Raw genomic sequence first — 20,499 nt, 5'->3', positions numbered from 1 at the left:
GGGGGGGTAGGTATAGGAGAGATGTTAGGGGTAGGTTCTTTACTCAGCGAGTCGTGAGTTCATGGAATGCCCTGCCAGTAGCAGTGGTGGACTCTCCCTCATTATGGACATTTAAGCGGGCATTGGATAGGCATATGGAGGATAGTGGGCTAGTGTAGGTTAGGTGGGCTTGGATCGGCGCAACATCGAGGGCCGAAGGGCCTGTACTGCGCTGTATTCTTCTATGTTCTATAATAGGGTAGTTAAGAAGGCACGGGATGCTTTCCTTTATCAGTCATGGGACAAGATTATTAGAGCAGGGATGTGATGTTGGAGCTGAATAGAAGTTTGGTTAGGCCACAGCTAGAGTTGTGTGTACAGTTCTGGTCACCACACAATAGGAAGGATGTGATTGCACTGGAGAGCATGCAAAGGAGATTCACCTGGATGTTGCCTGTGATGGAGCATTTCAGCTACAAAGAGAGGCTCGATAAGCTCAGGTTGTTTTCTTTGTCGCAAAGGTGAGTGGGGGCCTGATAGAGGTGTATAAAATTATGAAGGGCATGGACAAGGTGAACAGAAATCAGCTGTTTCCCTTGGGTGAAGGGTCAGTAACAAGGCAGCATAACTTTAACATGGAAGTTAGGTTTAGGTGGGATTTGAGGAAATATTTTTCACTCGGAGGGTGTGGATTCAGGAAGGGTAGTTGAGGCAGGAAACCCCTCAACCTCTAAAAGTATTTAGATGAGCAGTTGAAGTATTATAACACTAGTTTGGGACTAGTGTAAGTAGCAATGTATTTTTGATGTTACACACTTGATGGGCTGAAGGGCCTCTTCGGTACAGTACGATTCTATATAATTTGTTAGAATGGCATTTCAAGACAATGGATATGGATTGCCTTAGGTTGTTCAGCTGTACTTAGTACATACTCAGATTGTTTTTTTTTTATCCACGTATTTGGATCTTTGTATTCTTTATGTTTTGAAATCGTGTCCCAAATTGTTTCAGGGAGGAAATTATATTTGTAGAGTGATTGCTAAAAGTTACTTTTGTATCTTCCGTTAAGTGAATTTTGATTCATGTAACATACAGTAGTGAATATAAAGATAGAGGGCTGAAAGTTTTGTTCTGTGCTGTATTGTTCTATATATTTGGTTTAGCTTGTAAGCTCTGAATAAAATATTTTCAATTTTTCTTTACATATATGCATACTTTAATGCTCAATATAACAGTACTAATTATGAAGTCTGTAAGCATTTCTTCATCTATTCTACTTGAATAAATTAATAAAACGGTTATAAAGCAAGGAGTATCAGACACATATAGACTGCTTTCTAATGCAGTTAAACCTAATCAAGTAATATTGTGTCATATTTGAATCCTGCTTAAATATGGTTCTAGAATGATTCCATTTTCAAGTGACCAGAGGTTAAGTCATTGGCTGAATAACTTAATTTACAAATACTTCTGATATAACCAGTTAACTTTGAGAATTTATGATGAGGGGAAAAAATGTGTCTTCGAGCTGCATGAAGAATATGGAAGAAGAAGCACTATTGCAGTGCACAGCAGTTTAAGGCTTGAAGTCTAAAGGACAGGATCTTAAAAAATTTAAAAAGTAAGCTGTTACAAATGAATTAATTCAGTGAATGGAAAAGATGCTTTCATGTTATACCATGAAGGGATAATGGAGGTGGAAATTTTTAAGGAAGTTTGATTTTCAGGGCAACTGGAAGTTAAACAGCAAATTTGTCATCTTCAATTTTGATTGCTCTAAAACCTAAACAAACCATCTCTGTAATGGATAGTATTTCAACTAAATTGTGTGAACTTTCATGAAATGTAGATGGCTAAAAAAATGAAATATTTACAATTATGCTGCAGAAGTAAAAATAACTTACTGAAATATTCTTCATAAAACTCAGCTGATGGGTGGAGTTGCTATATTTAGCATGTAATTGAATTACACAACGAGGACTGACTTAGCTGATCTTGAGTACAGTGTGGGCATTGTAATTGCTTCTATACCCTAGGCTTAATGAGAGAATAAATATCACGAGTTCTTGTTCCTCCTGCAAGTTCTGTTGAGTGTTTTAATGAAGATATTACCAATGCATGGATGAAAGAAGTGCATTAGATGTGACATATGAACTTAGGTAAATTATTTGATAAGCTAGCTTCTCAGGCACGAACAATCTAATGACCGTTGTGATGGAAGGAACCATAAAACATCAAAATATGAGTTGAAAGTTGGAATAAATTGAGTGGATAAAGATTGGAGCTGGAAAAGGTACAGCAGTCAAGCAGCATCAGAGGAGAAGGGGAGTCGACGTTTCAGGTCAGAACCTTTCATCAGGACTGAGGGAGGGGAAGGGAGCTGAAAAATAAATGGGGGAGGGTGAGAATGGTATGGCGGGGGAAAGGTGAATGGGATGGTGGTAGGTGGATGCACGTAGGACGTGGCTGTGATTGGTCAGTGGAAAGGGTGGAGTGATTAGGTGGGAAGGGAGATGGATAGTTTAAGTCAGGAAAGGGATGGGATGGAGAGGGAGGGCTGGGCCTAGGATGAGGTGGACGAGGAGGTGGTTTTGGAAGCTGTTGAAACCTATGTTAAGGCCTTATGATTGTAATCTTCCGAGACAGAAGATGAGGTATTCTTCCTCCAGGTGCTTGTGGCCTTATTTTGATGGTGAAGGAAGCCCAGAATGGATATATCGTTGGGGGTATGGGAGGGTGAATTGAAATGGCTGGCCACTGCATGGTGGGGTTGATTGTAGCGTACGGACCATAAATGTTCCCTGAACTGGTTCCCATGTTTGTGCTCGATGGCTCTGATATAGAGGAGACCACATCAGGAGCAACTGATGCAATAAATCAGTTTAGAGGAAATGCAAGTGAATCTCTGCTGGACTTGGTATGATTCTTTGGGGCCTGGGACAGTGGTGAGATGGCAGATGTGGGGGCAGGTTTTGCACCTATTGCAGCCACAGATGAAGATTCCAGGTGTGGAGGGGGGTGGGGTTTCTTGTGGAGGGTAAACCTAATGAGGAGTCACGGAACGGTCCCTGTAAAAATTGGATAGGGGTGGGGAGGGAAACATCATTTTCGTGGTGGGGTCAGACTGCAGGCGGCAGAAGTGGCAGACGATGATGGATTGGACTTGGAGATTAGTTGGGTGGAATGTGAGAACCAGGAGACTGTATCCTTGTTGTGACTGGAGGGGGGCTTTGTTTGAAGGCAGAGGTGCAAAAAATGGAGATGATGTGTTTGAGGGCATTGTTGATCATGGGGGAGGCGAAATTGAGGTCCTTGCATTAGGAGGATATCTGGGATGTCCTGTAGTGGAATTGCTCATCCTGGGAACAGATAAAGTGGAGGTGGAGGAATTGGGAATATGGACGCATTATCTTCCACCAAAATGATATTTCACTTCCCACCCCTATCTGCTTTTCGCAGGGATGGTTTCCTCTGTGACTTCCTTGTTAGACCCACACTCCTCACTAATCCCCTCCTCCACACCTGCAACCTGCCCCTGCAGCCACAGGTGCAAAACCTACCCTCACACCTGCCGTCTCACCTCCGTTCAAGACCCCAAAGAATCATTCCAAGTCCAGCAGAGGTTCCCTTGTGTTTCCCGTAATCTGATTTATTGCCTCCGTTGCTCCAGATGCAGTCTCCTCTACTTTGGAGATGCTGAGTGCAAACCTGGGAATTGGTTCAGGGAACATTTGTGGTTTGTATGCTGCAATCAGCCCCACCTTCCGATTGCCAGCCATTTCAACCCCCCCACACACACACGTGCGTGCACACACACACACATATCAGTGTTAACAAGAATTAATAAACAAGGATGGAGAGTATGGAAAGCGTTGTGTACAAGAAAATATTCAAAGAGAAAGACAAATCAGTAGAATTTATTTAAAAATCTTGTACCTAAATGCATGTAATATTTGGAATAAAGTTAATGAGCTGACAGCACAAATAGAGACTAAAGGGTATGACATGGTGGGGATTACTGAAACATGGTCACAGGAAAATCAGGACTGGGAGTTAAATATCCAAGGGTACTCAGTATTCCGAAAGGCTGGACGAGAAAGAGCAGGAGATGGAATTGCTTTATTGGTTAAGGATGACATCCAGGCTGTATTAAGAAATGATATTGGCACTATGGGTGACTGTGTTGAATCGGTTTGGGTGAAAATAAAAAGCAAAGGAAGAAACCCCTTGGTGTGTGTAATTTACAAACCCTTCAAAGCAACTTTAACCAGGAAATAATGAGGGCTTGTGAGAAGGTCGCAATGGTAATTTGAACCTACATATTGAGTGAATTAATCAACTTGGTAAGGGCAAACTTGGGGAAAAGTTCATAGTGTATAAAGGATTGTTTCTGAGAACAATATGTCATAGAAGGGCTCCTGAAGATTCCTGAAGAAGGGCTCATGCCCGAAACGTCGATTCTCCTGTTCCCTGGATGTTGCCTGACCTGCTGCACTTTTCCAGCAACACATTTTCAGCTCTGATCTCCAGCATCTGCAGTCCTCACTTTCTCCTACAATATGTCATAGAGCCAACCAGCGAACTGGCTACTTTAGATATGGTTCTATGTAACAGGGAAGGATTGATGAATGGCCTTGTAGTTAAGGATCCTCTTGGAAGGAGTGATCATAACATGCTGGCGTTCAATTCAGATTGAAAGAGTGAAGACAAAGTCATATACTCGATTTTTAGTGTTGTGCAAATTTTTGAGGACTGATTTGGCCTATTAGAGCCAGCCCGGTTGAAGAACAGTGGCAAATGCTTGGGGAGTACAAAATATCTCTCAATTAATGTTTAATTCTGAGAGGAAGAGGAGTTGCAATAAGGTGAAAAATCATCCATGTCTTAACAATGAAGTCAAAGATAACATTAAGGTAAAAACTCAGGCATATCATACTGCAAAAGTTAGTGACTCTCTAGAGGACTGGGAGAACTTTAAACATCAGCCAAGGATTACTAAAAACAAGATCAAAAGTGCTAAGATGTACTCTGAAAAGAACCTACCCGAAAATATAAGTATTAGTGCCAAAAGCTCCAAAATGTATATATTAAGGAAGAGGGTGGTGAAAGTATACATTGGCTCTTCAGAGGAAGAAAAAGGTGAGGTAATAGGAAACTCAAATGGCAGAGACACTAAACCAGTACTTTGTCAGTTTTTATAGTGGAAGTTAATTTCTTCCCAAAAACTCAGTTACTACAGAGGAACTTGTGAAATGATTATAACTAAGGCAACCATATTAAGTAAACTGATAATATTGATGGCAGATCCATGAAGTACTGTAGGCCATCAGCTGCAGTCAAACTGTCCTCCAATGCAATCTACAACTTCATGCCTTAGCTTATCCCTCACTCCACCATTACAATCAAGCCAAGGGAGCAGCCTTGGTTCAATGAAGTATACAGGAGGGATTGCCAAGAGCAGCACAAGGCATGCCTAAAATTGAGGTATTAACTTGGTGAAATGACAAAACAGGATGATTTACGTACCAAACAGCAAATGGTAGGGCACAATAATTCTGCAGTCATGCCTGAACTACTCATGAATAGTGGTGGTAATTAAATAACTCCTTAGAGGAGGTCGCTGCACAAATATTCCTATCTTTGATAATGAAGGAGCCTAACACATCAGTCAGAAATGATGAATGTATGACCTGTCTCTGCCTCCTAGTCTTCAGCCAATTCAACTCACTCCACATGACATCAAGAAATGGATGGAAGTACTGGTTACTTAAAGGCTGTGGGCCCTGACAACATTCCAGCCATAGTACTGAGGACTTGTGCTCCAGAACATGCCATGCTTCTAGACAAGTTAATCGAGTACAGCCTCGGCACAGGCATATATCCGATGATATGGAAAATTGCCCGTGCATGTCCTATATACAAGAAACAGGACAAACCTTACCTGACTGATTACCAATCCATCAGTTTGCTTTTGATGATCAGTCAAATGTTGGAGGGTATAATAAACAATGCTACTAAGCAGTATGTATTTAACATGACCTTTTCACTGACTCTCAGTTTGGGTTCCTGCAGGGTATCTTAGCATTTGACCTCATTACAGTCTCAGTTGAAACATGGCAAAAGAGTTGAATTCCAAAGATGAGAGTAATTGCCCCTGACTTCAAGGCCGCATTTAATCAAATGCGGCATCAAGGAATACTTGCAAAACTGGAATCACTGGGAATTGAGAGGAGTGTTTCTCTGCATGTTGGAGTCATACCTGCCACAAACCAAGCTGATTGTGATTGTTAGAGGTCAATCACCTCCACTTTTTAGGACATCTCTAACAAGAAATCCTTAAGTAGAAATATCTTCAACTGCTTCATCAATGACCTTCCTTCCTTCATGAGGTCAGAGGTGGCAATGTGCACACATTAGCAAACAATGTCCACCATCATTTGCAACTCCCCAGATACTGAAGTAGTCCATGCCTCAATGCAGCAAAATCTGGACAATATCCAGGTTTGGGTTGGCAAGTAGCAAGTCACATTTGCACCACACAAGTGTCAGGCAATGATAATCTTCATCAAGAGTGTACTGCATGTGAATCAGGGTGTGTTATTTTATAGAACATAGAACAGTACAGCATAGGAAAAGGCCCTTTGGCCTACGATGATTCCATTCTAAACTAATCCCATCAGTATGCACATAGTCCATATCCTTCTATTCCCTGCCCTGTTTATTTGTCTGCCCAAATGCTTCTTTTAAAGTTGTTTTATATTTGTTTTTTACCAGCTCCATAAATTATGTGAAATAGAGACTTACCAAGATGGTATTAGGGATGAACAATTGTATGTACAAGGAGAGATGAGAGATGCAGAAACTATTTTTACTGAGTAATGAAGTCAAAGAATTACAGGAGCTTTTTAAAATTGTGAAGGGATTCAATAGAATTGATGAGGATGTATTTTCTTTAGTTGGAGTCAATGACTTGACATCAATTAAAATGGGTGGCACAGTGGTTAGCACTGCTGCCTCACGGCACCAGAGACCCGGGTTCAATTCCCGTCTCAGGCAACTGTCTGTGTGGAGTTTGCACATTCTCCCAGTGTCTGCATGGGTTTCCTCCAGGTGCTCCGGTTTCCTCCCACAGTCTAAAAATGTGCAGATTCGGCCATGCTAAATTGCCCGTAGTGTTAGGTAGAGGGGTAAATATAGGGGAATGGGTCTGGGTGGGTTGCTCTTCGGAGGGTCGGTGTGGACTTGTTGGGCCGAAGGGCCTGTTTCCACGCTGTAAGTAATCTAATCTAAAAAAATAGTTTGTAGTAGGAAGGTCAGAAAAGAATAGTGTGTAGTTTGTGAGCATGGAAGGCTTCATCACAGCGATTGATTCAGGCAGAGAGCTTTTAATCTTTGTGGAGAAACTTGGATAAATATTTGAAGCAATGAACGAGAAGGCTGTTAGCACAGAGCAAGTCAGTGAGATTATAAAATGATTATTCCAGTTAAAGCTGACACAGAAATGGCTGGTGGAATGGCTTCTATGGTTTTAATGCCTTCACTCGTCCAAAGATGGGAATCTGTATAAACGGCAAATTGGCAATGTCATCACCTTGCCATTTCAGTTGTGGAGAATAAGATTGAAAAACACCTCTGTGTCTTACAATCTTATTCTACAGCCACCTAATGAAGGAGCAACGCTCTGAAAGTTAATGCTTCCAAATAAACCTGTTGGACTATAACCTGGTGTTGTGTGATTTTTAACTTTGTACACCCCAGTCCAACACCGGCATCTCCAAAGTATCTTCAAACATCAGTTTGTAAATTTAATATATTTGAATATTGTTGATGAGAGACATATAGACAAAGCTTTTCATTTTGCACTAATCAGAACAAGTGGAAGAATGCTGAATTTCAAATAACCTCAACAGGTTATGCTACAGTAAATCCTCGCTTAAAGATGTGGTCATGATCTTGAAAATCACAACTCTAAGTGAAATGAAATGGAACATTGATTTCTATAAGATTTAAGTTTAACACTGGAGTTAGGTTCTATGGGGCCTTCCTTATCAGAAAAAGTGTATATATACCCCGTCAATTGAGATATATTACACTACTAAATTCCAACATTGGTAAATTAAATAAATCTTAAAATATATTTAAATATGAAAGGGAAAATCTTTCTTACAATACTGTACCTCCTGCTTGCTGCCATTCCTGCTACCCAAATGTCCTGCTTCCTGCTGCTGCAGATCCATGCCTTCTGACTATCCTCTTCACAGTCAGGTATGGAGAGCAGGTACCAAGCACAATCATGACTAATACCTGCCTGTTAGATGGAGAGGAGGAAGGCCAAGGTCCCATAACTGTCCAAGAGGAGCAACTTCACCACATTTGAGTGCATCGTGGAGACTGGTAGCAGCAAAGAGGAGTGCAGTCTCTTGCTGAAAGCTGCAGCAGTTATGACATAGCTGAGACATTTGGCAGCTCAAGTGAGTGTTCTGGAGCCTGGTGAGTAAAGACTTCCTCGTGCAGACCTCTGGCAGCAATACCTCCTGCCTCATAGGAGAGGCTGAAAACTAAGGGTTAGGGTCAGGCACAGAGGAAGGCTGCACATTGGAAGGTGGAGCACGGGGATCAGTCTCAAGTTAGAGAGCAGGAGAGACAGCATCAAAATGGCACCCATCATAAGGGAAGCAACATTAAAATGAAAACTACAAAACTCAATGAGACCGAAAGCTCCATTAGTTTACCCACATTAAAGCGAAGCATTATTATATGTGCCAGGGTTATTGTGCACGATTACTTTTAGTATTCAAATCTGTACTACCAAGCAGCTGTTTATTATGTATGTGTTGTAAACAAATTATTTTTCAATGTGAAAGTGTGTGATGTTTAATGATATTTTACACATCGTGCAGATAGTGTTGGTTTCTCTCTGGTCTGAGAATAATGGGAAATTAATTTATTCTGTTGAAATAGAAAGTGTAGCTGCAGTCCTTTAAAGTATTTAGTATAGGTACATGAAATGTTGTTTATTTTAATATTATTACAATTCACAGGGTGTTTTAAGTAAAGCTGTGAACTGGAGAGAGCTGGAAAAGCAGTATGCCACTGAAACTGTTTATGAAGAAGAAATTATCAGACTGCTGGAGTACTGTGGAGTAAGTTTTAGTTTTTAATGTGCTATATATTACTGTGCTGAATATGTTTATTGCCTTTGTACCATGGTGTTATTTCAAATTATACTAAAATTATATTTAAAGATTTTCCATGGGTGGCATGTCATTTGATGATTAAAATCCTCCTATAATACTGCCCCTGTAAAAACTGAAACTGAAGATCTATTAATCTGAAGCCTCTAGTTTCAACTGTCTCTCATTAATATAATTGTTTAGTCGTTTTGTGAGCAGTATATTTTGATATAATCAAACCAACGTAGCTAATCGGTATTACCTCAGAAGTAAGTACTTATTGTCAGGTCACCAATTTATTCTTTCCTTTCCTATCATGAACTGTCATTTTAACATCTCAAAATAAGTGAAGCAATTAATGGCTTTTGGTACTGAAAAGAAATGGGTTGATGAATTATTAGTGATTTCTACCACTCATCACTCATAGAAACTCGGATGAACAGCATTTTTTTTAGGCCCATGATATGTTGGCCAGCTGTACATTTATTGATGTAGCTGCCAGCATACATTCAATATATCAGTCAGACTTGTTTTATGCTTTCATATGGATGCATTTATTCAGCCATTGGAGCAAATTAATTTATGCCAATATTCTGAATATATTGTCTTTTGCTAATATGTTCATAGCTAATACATAGTCAAAACTACTGAAGTTGTGATTTAAGGGAAGCCCATCAAGCTAATTGTTATGCTGTACCTGGTGCTAAGTAGCAATGGGTCAAAAGGTCTGTGCTAGTACTCTTATCACAGTGTACTTTTAGTGGTTATGCTGCCTTAGAGCGTGCCAGGTGCCACTTGCTAGTGAAGCAGGAGAGCCTCATGACAGTTGTAGTGATTTTGGAACCTTGTAAAATCACTTGGGAGCAAAGACAATGTTTTGTTTTAATGGTTGTTGTGAAAAAAAATGTAAAGCAAGAGTTCAAAATCCTAAGGGGTGTTAATAAACGAGATAATGATAAACTATTTCAAGTGGCAGAAGAGTCAGTAAAAAGAGAAAACAAGTTCAAGGTAATTTGGAGCAGAATCTTTGGCAAGATGAGAAAGTTCCTTTTGTATTCCAAAGGTGTGCAGGTTAGGTGGATTGGACATAGGAAATGCATGGTTACAGAGATAGGGTAGAGGGGGTTGAGTCTGGGTTGGATGCTGTTCAGAGGGTTGGTAGATGAAATGGCCTGCATCCACACTGTTGGGATTTTATGATTGAATATGAAATATGATACCTGGAAAGTATTTATAATTTTTGTTTACTATTATTAGTTAGGCCAATGTATTTTAAAGTTGAGTGTGTGTTGCTGGAAAAGCACAGGAGGTCAGGCAACATCAAAGGAGCAGGAAAATCGACGTTTTGTGCAGGAGCCCTTCATCAGGAATGAGGCTGGAAGCCTCGGGGTGGAGAGATAAATGAGAGGAGGGTGGGGCTGGGGAGAAGGTAGCTTAGGTGGATGAAGGTGGGAGTAAAGGTGATAGGTTGGAGAGAAGGGTGGAGCAGATAAGTGGTAAGGAAGACTTATAGGTGGGACAGCTCATGAGGGCAGTGCTGAGCTGGAAGGTTGGAACTGGGGTAAGGTGGGGGGAGGGGAAATGAGGAAACTGGTGAAGTCCACATTGGTGCCCTGGGATTGAAGGGTCGCGAGGCTGAAGATAAGGTGTTCTTCCTCCTGACGTTGGGTGGTCAGGGAATGGCGATGGAGGAGGCCCAGGATCTGCATGTCCTTGGCAGAGTGGGAGGGGGAGTTGAAACGTTCGGCCACGGGGTGGTGGGGTTGATAGGTGCGGGTGTCTGGGAGATGTTTTCTAAAGCGCTGTGCAAGAAGGCATCCAGTCTCCCCAATGTAGAGGAGATTGCATCGGGAGCAACAGATGCAATAAGTGACATGTGGAAGTTCAGGTGAAACTTTGATGGATGTGGAAGGCTCCTTTGGGGCCTTGGACAGAGGTAAGGGAGGAGATGTGGGCGCAGGTTTTGAAATTCTTGCGGTGGCAGGGGAACGTGCCAGGAGGGGAGGGTGGCTTGTTGGGAGCATGGACCTGATGAGGTAGTCGCAGAGGGAATGGTCTTTGCAGAAAGCAGATAGGGGTGGGGAGGGAAATATATCCCTGAGGTGGGGTCCATTTGTAGGTGGCAGAAATGTCGGCGGATGATGCGATTTATGCGGAGGTTGGTGCTGCCTGACCTGCTGTGCTTTTCCACCAACACCCTCTCAACTCTGATCTCCAGCATCTGCAGACCTTACTGTTTCCAATGTATTTTAAAGTCTTGCCTTGGAGCCTGAGGGCACGAAATAAATAGCTTATGGAGAATTGCCACTAACTTTGGAGAGCACTGAGCTGTGATTCAAAGATTGATGCAACTCGCATGTTATTTTTCATGAAGTGAGATTTTCTTAGCTAGAATCTTCAGTCTGAAGTGACAATATGACCAAGTTTGGTTCCAAGGTAAAATACCGCATGATGTATGAATTATTTTAACCATTAAGGGACAATTATGCCAGACAGATGGTCCAAAATAGATTTTTTTTCTGTTTGATCTAGAACACATTATTCAAGAGAGCAAAGACTTTTATTCAGCTCAACCCACTTAAATGATTAAAATATTGATGCAGCTTTTCTGGTGGCTAGTTAGTCAGGACCTGACACCCTTATCCCCGATGTGGAGGTGCCGGTGTTAGACTGGGGTGGACAAAGTTAAAAATCTCACAACACCAGGTTATAGTCCAACAGGTTTATTTGGGAGTACTCACTTTCAGAGCGCTCTGAAGCTAGTATTTCCAAATAAACCTTTTGGCCTATAACTTGGTGTTGTGTGATTTTTTAACTTTATCCACCCTTATCCCCACTCACCCCCAACACTGGGTGACACCCCACTCTTGCACCCCAGAACTCAACAATTCCTGCAACCAGACCCAAACTCCTGCCCTCCCTGGGATGAGACCCCACCCTCAACTCCAATATCAACACCCTACCCATTTCTCCACATGACACAACACCCTAGGTTCCTTTCTGCCTGCACACATTCCATGACCTACCTAGTCGACCCTGCTTGCACCGAACCTTACACTTATCATATCCTTTTGCAGGAGCTGTCAAAGTGGTCATCTGTGATGCTGAGCATTTAAAATCACAGAATATAGCAGCTAATGGCTGTGAAAAGGGTGGCGTAATTTGCCTTCCATCGACTGTTCTGCACTATGACAGACCAGTCAGATTTAAAGTACAGTTCATATTTCTGAAGGAGCCTAGATTGGAATCTCCTGTCATAGACTGGAGTGTTAGTCTTTGTGTGTTTGCCACCCCTCGGAACTGTGACTCTTGATGTCATTGAAAGAACTATCTTCTGCTTCAAATGTAGTGAGAGGATTATTGTATGACTAAAGGCAAAGTACTGCAGATGATAGAGATCTGAAATAAAAACAAATTGTTGGAGAAAGTCAGTTCTGACAGCACTTGTAAAGAGAGAAATAGAGTTAACTTTAGAATCCATCATTTCTCAACTTCCTTCAGTTCTGAAGAAGTCATATCGGACTCAAAACATCTGTTTCTTTCTTCACAGATGCTGCCAGACTTGCTGAGTTTCTTCTGCATTTTCTGAGTTTATCTAATGAGATTTGTGTAGTGTTTTTTGAATGCTGATTTTACAAAATATAGAGGACCCTCAATTATCCAAAGGACACGGGCAGGGAATGTTTCATTTGATTAATCTAATTCCGGATAATCGAATGCCGGACAACATAGTTTAGCCAAATATCAGGACCTTGCAGTCTTGCCGGATAATCCAAAATTTGGATAATTGAATGCCGGATAATCAATGTTCCTCTGTATAACTACTTAATTCAATGTTAGAAAGAGTTGTGTAGGTGTAGAGATGTTTCAAGCACACATTTGATTTACAAATTCAAACAAATTATTTTGGTAATGGAGATTCTGACCTCTGGGTCAGAAGGTCAAAGATTCAACTTCATTCTTAAACTGAAGACATGATCTAAGTTGTCACATTAGAGTAGTACAAAGTGCGTGAGACTAATTTGAGGCCTTTTCTGCTCACTCAGGCTATTGTAAAAAATCCCATGTCACTATTTGCTGAGTAGAAAGGAAGTTTTCCTGGCAGTTTTCCCCAATGTATGTCTCTCATCAACTTCATAAAGCAACCCATCATAGTTTCAGTAATTTCATTGCTGTTCATCAGACATTACAAGTTGAAGCATTTCTGCTAATCACAGCAGTGATCATACTTCCAGTACATTAGTTTGGCTTCTGTTTGTAGCTTTAGCTTGAATTACTTGGCCAGGCTATGCTGTCTTCCTACTTACTAAAGATTAGGAATGTACAGTGAACATTTTGTGTGACTTAATTTGCATAGCTTGGTGATACAAGGCTGTGTGGTTAATTCTGCAATATATTGCTCCTGCTTTCCTTGTGAAAAATGCAGTCTGCAGTCAAAGCAAAAGTGGCAAGAATTGTCCTGAATTATAATTGAGTTAATTGTAGGATTTGACTGCTTAACTTTGTACATAGAGGAGAAAGTGAGGACTGCAGATGTTGGAGATCAGAGCTGAAAATGTGTTGCTGGAAAAGCGCAGCAGGTCAGGCAGCATCCAAGGAGCAGGAGAATTGACGTTTCGGGCATGAGCCCTTGGGTTGTTTTAAGCTGTCTTGTAACATTAAATCGCAAAAAATGACAAGTAACATGCTGTGCATCAATTTGAGTGTTTAGTATATCTCAGTTATCATTGAACAAAATAATGAACCATGCATTGCCTTATTAAAATTATCATTTTTAGTCATGATATTAGAAAGGCAGACTTTTGTTTTGAATTGTATGCCTTGCTTCAAATCTGTAATTGTGTTATCCAATATAACAAGCCTTTTAACTTGTTTTTGACACCTGTGATTCCCCTAGATATGTACAAAGTGATTTTATAGTTTATCTTTTCACGACAGGAATTCCATTACATCCTTTATACCTGTCCAAATTATCTTAAAGTCTGTCAAGTTGATCTTATTACCTCAAAATGTACACCACTTATAACACTGTTAATGTCATAAAACATCTAGGATGTTATAGGATAATTATAAAGCAAAGTGTGACATCAAGCCAATATATTTGGTGAGATGATCAATAGTTTAGTAAAAGGTGTAGTAGACTTTAAGAATTGTCTTCAGGGAGAAAAACAAGATGGTGGGGTAATCCTGCAGCCTAGGCAACTGAAGGCACAGCCAATAATGATGGAGCAATTAAAATTAGGCCAGAATTAGAGGGGTGCAGACATTGAGTTTTGTGGGGCTAGAGGAGATTTATAGAGATGGAGTGGGATGAGGCCATTGAGTCATTTGAAATCAGGATGTAAGTTTCAAAATCAATACATTGTCTTGCAAGCAAGCAAATGGCTGATAGGAGAGCAAAGTTTGGTGAGAGTCATTCATAGGCAGCAAAATTGTGCGTAACCTCAAATTTAAAGAAGGCACAATGTGAGAGACCAGCCAGGAGGAATAATCCTGTAATTGCTTTGTTACATCTATCCTTTCTTACAAGTGTTCAACCAGTTCCAATATCTTAATTTCCCAATTAATTTGCTGATTTACATAGGTCTTAGATATTGTAATTTCACACAAAACACTTTTCCAGCATTAGTAGAAAAAACAGTTTGTCTACCTGATTCTGATAAATATATCCTATTTGCTGTCCCTTTCTGGTGTTACTCTTAAAGCAAAACGTATCGTCTGCAAGTCCCTTCCTCTTAAAATGACAGCATCTTGATGGTCAAAAATCAGCTGCTAGTAAGTGAGAGATGTAACTTGCTGTGCTTATTTGTTCCTAGGGGGAAGTAAGTGACATCTGTTTTTAAAACATTCATCCACGTAGGACAAAAGACATGATCATAAATTATTTGAATGACATCATGACCCTGTGTCATGCTGAGTTCATTCATCCTTCATTCATCCTTCTGTTGAATGAGTTTGAATTTCTAGTTTTAATATCAAGGAATAGTTATTTACTTAAATTCAGCCTTGGACATGGTGGGTAGCTTGCTGACTTTATGTCGGCTTTCAGATGAAGTAATGGGCACTACGAGGCATTCCTGTTTAAGGAAAGTTGAACTTGGAGACTGGTCTTGTCCTGCTAAATTACACCTTTTGTCAGCTGACCATGAAGTTGGTTTTGTGTGAGCTGTTGACAAGCTTTACACCAGACTAAGTTCCCATTAACTCCTATTACAGCTGTAAAATGATGATTAAGGAACTGGGAGGTGAAATGGGACTTCTAAAGTGAGGAGAAAGAGCTCTAATTGTACAACAATTTGAATCACAGACTGACTTCCAGATTTGCCTAACCTCTTCAAATCATGTTCACTGAATTGTGACTGAGTTGTTCAGATGTTGGCTGATCTTGCTTTTTTTTTATTGTAAGACCAATAACCATATAAAAGATAGTTCATTACAGTATTTACACTCAGTCTTTCAGAAAAGTATCCTTTGTAGGGATAATATAAAAAGGGTAATGATTGGGAGGAAAATTATTCCACTTTCCAGGTTGTGCATAGATACTCTGTGGTACATAAGTAAACCATGTAGAACTGAATGTTCCCAGACATCATAGTCACAGTTGGTAAATGACAAGTAAATGCTCACCTAGTCGGCAAGATTTTAAAATGTTAGAATTGACCTCTGCGTTCCTAGTTTGGAAAAAAATTTGGTTGGGATTATTCTAATGATCACAGTATAAGATTCAGATTCTTAACTACCTGTTTTGGAGATTGGGGAGAGAAAGGAGAATATCAGAATATATCGGAATGCTTTTTAAATTATTTCTAAATTTTAAGTATTTTATATTTAGGCAGATTCCTTTAAAATGGGCCAGGATTTTGTGAAGAACTCATCAACCTTTGAAAACTTGGATCATCGTGATCTCGCCACAGGCATGTTAGATTTAAATGTCAAGAGAGAAATGATGAGGACTGCCACAGTTACTCGGTTCAGTACAGACACTGCTGCCTTAAATGCCTCTACACAAGGAATTCTACTTGAAGGTACTTCAGACACAGGTTGCCTAAATCACCAAATGTCATCAACAAATATTAGCAAGTATTCATCCAGTGTAAAGCATGAACTGTTAAAGATGGACAAAAGGAAGGCCTCCCTAGCACGAGAATCTATACTCTTCATGAAAGGAGTTATGGATGAATGTACACACATTGGAAATTTCTCAGGTAATTTAAACTTTTCAATGAAATTCAAAATATGTACAAAGTGGTGTAATCTACCTAATTATGGCATTGTGTCTCATTGTTTAGGAACCATTTGAGTCTCTTCTGATAGTTCATTGGGTAGTTTTGTCATGTGTTTAGCTTATTTTAGTAAGGGTAATGGTTAAGGTTTTATAGGTGGTCTTTATGTCAGAAAGGAAATGTTTCTCATGCAGCTTGAATTGCTGATCCCATCATTGCTGGAAGTGTAGTTTTGAATGACTCTTTGGCCATAGTACGATTGACTCAACAGTAATAGAGTTTTATTTTATTCTATTCTATTTTGGAATAGTCTGTTAAAATCATTGTCCAAATTGACATGTGGAAAATGACAACTTTGGTCGAGGTAATTGGAAGGGTGACTGTACACATGGAAATTTGCATCAGTCACTTCTCCAAAGAATATTGGATAGAATTGAAAAAAAGAACTTAAATGAAGCTTTCAAAGATTTGGAGTATCTTTCTTTTTGGGCTCTGTAATAGCTAATGCATACCTGTTTTTTAGAACTCTATGCATGAACATGATTCACATCTTTGTGACCAATGTCAGAAGGTTGATATCAGAGTAATTTGCTGTTTTAGAGGCAGAATTTATTTCCCCTGGGAAAGTAGCAGAGGATACTGGACAAGAAATGAATTAAATGGTGGATTTGTCCCCATCTGTATTTACATATTGCTCAACTTGAGATTGCATTGACAAAGGTCTGAACTTGTATGTACACTCTCGCATGGAACTAACCTCTACAGGGAAGGGCAAACACAAAAGAACTGCATTTGTAGGAAATAATTACAATCCTTATTCTTGCTAATCAGCTGGTTTTTTTGTTGCTTTGTAAACTCTGTTTGACTGTTACAGTAGGTAATCCTTTGTCACCAATTTTAACATCAGTCAAGTGCACTCGTCTCCACCATTGTAGCTTTAATAAAAGGCATCATTTGAGCATATTTTATTTATTACAATGTATGAATTTATATTTTTCATTTCAGCACTTACCTAGTACATTTTTAATTTAGTAATCTATTTTAATTATCATTCATGGTATAGCATCCCACAGTCCAATAACAAGAACATTTTCTTGTGATATCTATCTTTTGTTCTTACAATGATAGCAGAGTCTATAGTCCCATTAATGATTTGCTGACAAATTCTGATTTTGACTTCAAGCCTCCTGAATACTTCCATAAATTTGGCATCTTCTATTTGCCCCTTCCTCCATCTTCCTTACAGAGAAATACCTCTCAATTTTCAATCATTTATTTATCAAAAAATATAATCTCTTATTCTTAGGGTAATTATGGTTAATTACTGTTGTACCCTGTAAATCACAGCTTTTAAGGAAATGTCAAGATTCCAAGTACAGTCACAAGCGCAAGTTTTGCAGTTGAATTCTGAGGCAGTAAAGACTAGTGGACTACCACTCTAGCTACAGCAGCCATCCTCCTACTCTTAGGAGCTCCCACACTTTCAACCTCCCTCTGAGCCCTGCCCCTGTTCACTCATAGGTCCCTGCCCTCACTTACATGATTCTTGTTGAAGGGTCATGATGATTTCAAACTTTGCAATGGAGTCACGGTGAGAAAACAATTGCAGAGCACCACTATCATGAAATACTACAACAGCTTGCAATACAAATCGTTCTGCTATAATGCACGTTTCATTAACACGAATTCGCTATGACTGACGAATATGGGACACTTTCTAAAGCACGAACTTTTAAAACGTGCGTTAGCTGTAATGTGATTACATTGCCAACATTTTAAATGAGTTTCTAAAGTGCAAATTTTCTATAATGCGGGGTTGCAAAGACCATGCCGTACATCTCTATGACTCTATAACACGACTATCGCGTTGTGGAAGAACTACGTGTACTGAAATCTGTTCTTATTGTCTTTTAAAAATTCAAATGAATTACTTTGTTTTGATAATCAGTGCTGTATCCTTGTTTAATAATCATCCCATTGCTTTTTATGATTTTTCTGTTACATTCCTCTTTGAAGATCCATGTGTCTACACCACCTCCTAGATCTTTGTCCTTTGTATTCTGAATTGTTTTACCATTAGAGACTATCACTTTGCATTAACTTTATCATTATGACACATGTGCATTTGTAAATTTCTTAAATGGAAAACAAAAGATGTTTCACTAGCATTTCGTAGCATTTCACAAACCGTAATCTAGTATCTAAAAACATGAATTTACACGTACTCTTTATTTTCTATCCCCCACCTAAAGCTGTTGTAGTAATGTTACTGGACCAGTAATCCAGATATCTGGGATAATGTTCTGAAGATATGGGTTCATATCCCAATATGGCAGATAGTGGATTAACATTTCATAATAAATTCAATTAATATATCTGGAATTGAAAGAAATTGAAACTGCTGAATCCCTAAAATTGTTCATAAATCTGCTGTCTGTACCTAGTCTGGCCTGAATTGCAGACTCTCAGCATTGTAATTGATCCTTAACAGTCTGATTAAATAGCCAATTAAGTCACTCAGTTGCAGCAAATTAGGGATGGGCAACAACTGGTATTGTAAATGACAGCCACTATAGAATAAAGCAGACACTTTTGCTCACATAATATCTCTTGTGTGACATTTAAGCAAACACCCTGTGAAAAGTTACTGCATTCTCTTTATCAGCATATTGTGGTTTCTTCAAAATTTCAATTAGCCAAGCCTTACCCAACCTTTAAAAATCAAAATGGATGATTCCCAATTTGCTAATACTTCTGATTGTTCACTCATTTGACTTCAGTGATTCCACTGCTAATGAACTCTTGTTGCAGAGTGGTTGCCTTTCTACTTCTTTGCCTCTGGGCCAGAAGGCCTTGGCCCAAGTCTCACCTGCTGCAAAAGCGTATCGTAACATGCCTGAACACGTTAATTAAAATAACTACTATAGGCAAAGTATAAGTAAAAGGCTGATCGACTGTCTTCAGGCTTATCTTAAACAATCTTCTCTGTTCTGTAGATTTTTTTTGGGCCCATTTCCTGTTTGAAACATTGCACTTAAGCCACTTACCATGTATTTGCCAACTTCCTGAAGTGTTGAGATGCATGGGCATTGACCTGGTGATTTTTGTATTTTTAATGCTGAACTTTGTTATTAGTTTGATTTAGATTTTTATCACTGTATAGTTCTACCACATTCATTTTGAGTCCTACAGTTTCACTTTCATATTCCTTGGAAAATTTATTTGTGAGAATTATGGCCATTCCCTTACACTCAAATATAACATGGCTCCTTTCATCATAAGTCTTTGTATGTCTTATTTGACTATCTTTTTAATTACGTGTTTGTGTTTATGATGACTCTTGTTATTTCCCTTCGTTTAATAAGGTTTCTTACTTAATTTCACCTTTTGCTTGCCTTCTATAATTAAGTTCCTTAGTTTTCCGGTTCCATAATTCCTCTACCAAAGTTTAAACCACCATTTTGTTGTGATCACTATCCATTGAGCCCCATGTTTTTGAACCAACCCATTTGCACCTGGTTGAACTGTTACTTTTGTTCTTTAATCTGTAATTTTTCCAACCAACTGTTCTTAACTATGTTCTACATCGTAACAATGAAAAAAAACTGTTCAATTCCTTTATCTTGATAACTTTAAGACCAGGACTACCTTCAGTCCTGTTTGGTTACTTATAAGCAAATTTAATTCTCTGTTCTTTCAGCATTCTTGCACATTAATCACTGAAAAGATCCTAATTACAATCTCAGAACATCACCTAATTTCATCAGAAGCAGATTATCTACCCTAAGGTAAACAAACATAATGTTTATCGTTATTACAATTTAGGGTGTAGGTTTGCTCACTGAGCTGTAGGTTTGATATCCAGGCGTTTCATTACCTGGCTAGGTAACATCATCAGTGGCAACCTCCAAGTGAAGCAAAGCTGTTGTCTCCTGCTTTCTATTTATATCTTTCTCCTGGATGGGGTTCCTGGGGTTTGTGGTGATGTCATTTCCTGTTCGTTTTCTGAGGGGTTGATAGATGGCATCTCGATCTATGTGCTTGTTTATGGCGTTGTGGTTGGAGTGACAGACCTTTAGGAATTCTCTGGCATGTCTTTGCTTAGCCTGTCCCAAGATAGATGT

The 20,499-nt window shown here is 39.5% G+C and overlaps 1 protein-coding gene across 4 annotated transcripts in view; it reads left to right on the top strand.

Moving 5' to 3' along the window:
* The window catches only part of abhd18 (abhydrolase domain containing 18), a 96,417-nt gene that overhangs the window by 65,698 nt on the left and 10,220 nt on the right, over nucleotides 1–20,499 (top strand). For 3 of the 4 annotated variants that reach the window (XM_043674179.1, XM_043674178.1, XM_043674180.1), the window contains 2 exons: nucleotides 9,021–9,122; nucleotides 15,985–16,357. In XM_043674179.1, the coding sequence (XP_043530114.1) occupies nucleotides 9,021–9,122; nucleotides 15,985–16,357 (475 nt within the window). Of the gene's footprint in view, nucleotides 1–9,020; nucleotides 9,123–15,984; nucleotides 16,358–20,075; nucleotides 20,164–20,499 lie in introns of all 4 variants that reach the window. The other variant, XR_006309064.1, reaches the window with a different exon arrangement.

The sequence above is a fragment of the Chiloscyllium plagiosum genome, chromosome 32 (assembly GCF_004010195.1).
Source record: "Chiloscyllium plagiosum isolate BGI_BamShark_2017 chromosome 32, ASM401019v2, whole genome shotgun sequence".
NCBI lineage: Eukaryota > Metazoa > Chordata > Chondrichthyes > Orectolobiformes > Hemiscylliidae > Chiloscyllium > Chiloscyllium plagiosum.
Note: the sequence above shows the minus strand (reverse complement) of the source record. Positions and strands in the feature narration are given on the sequence as shown.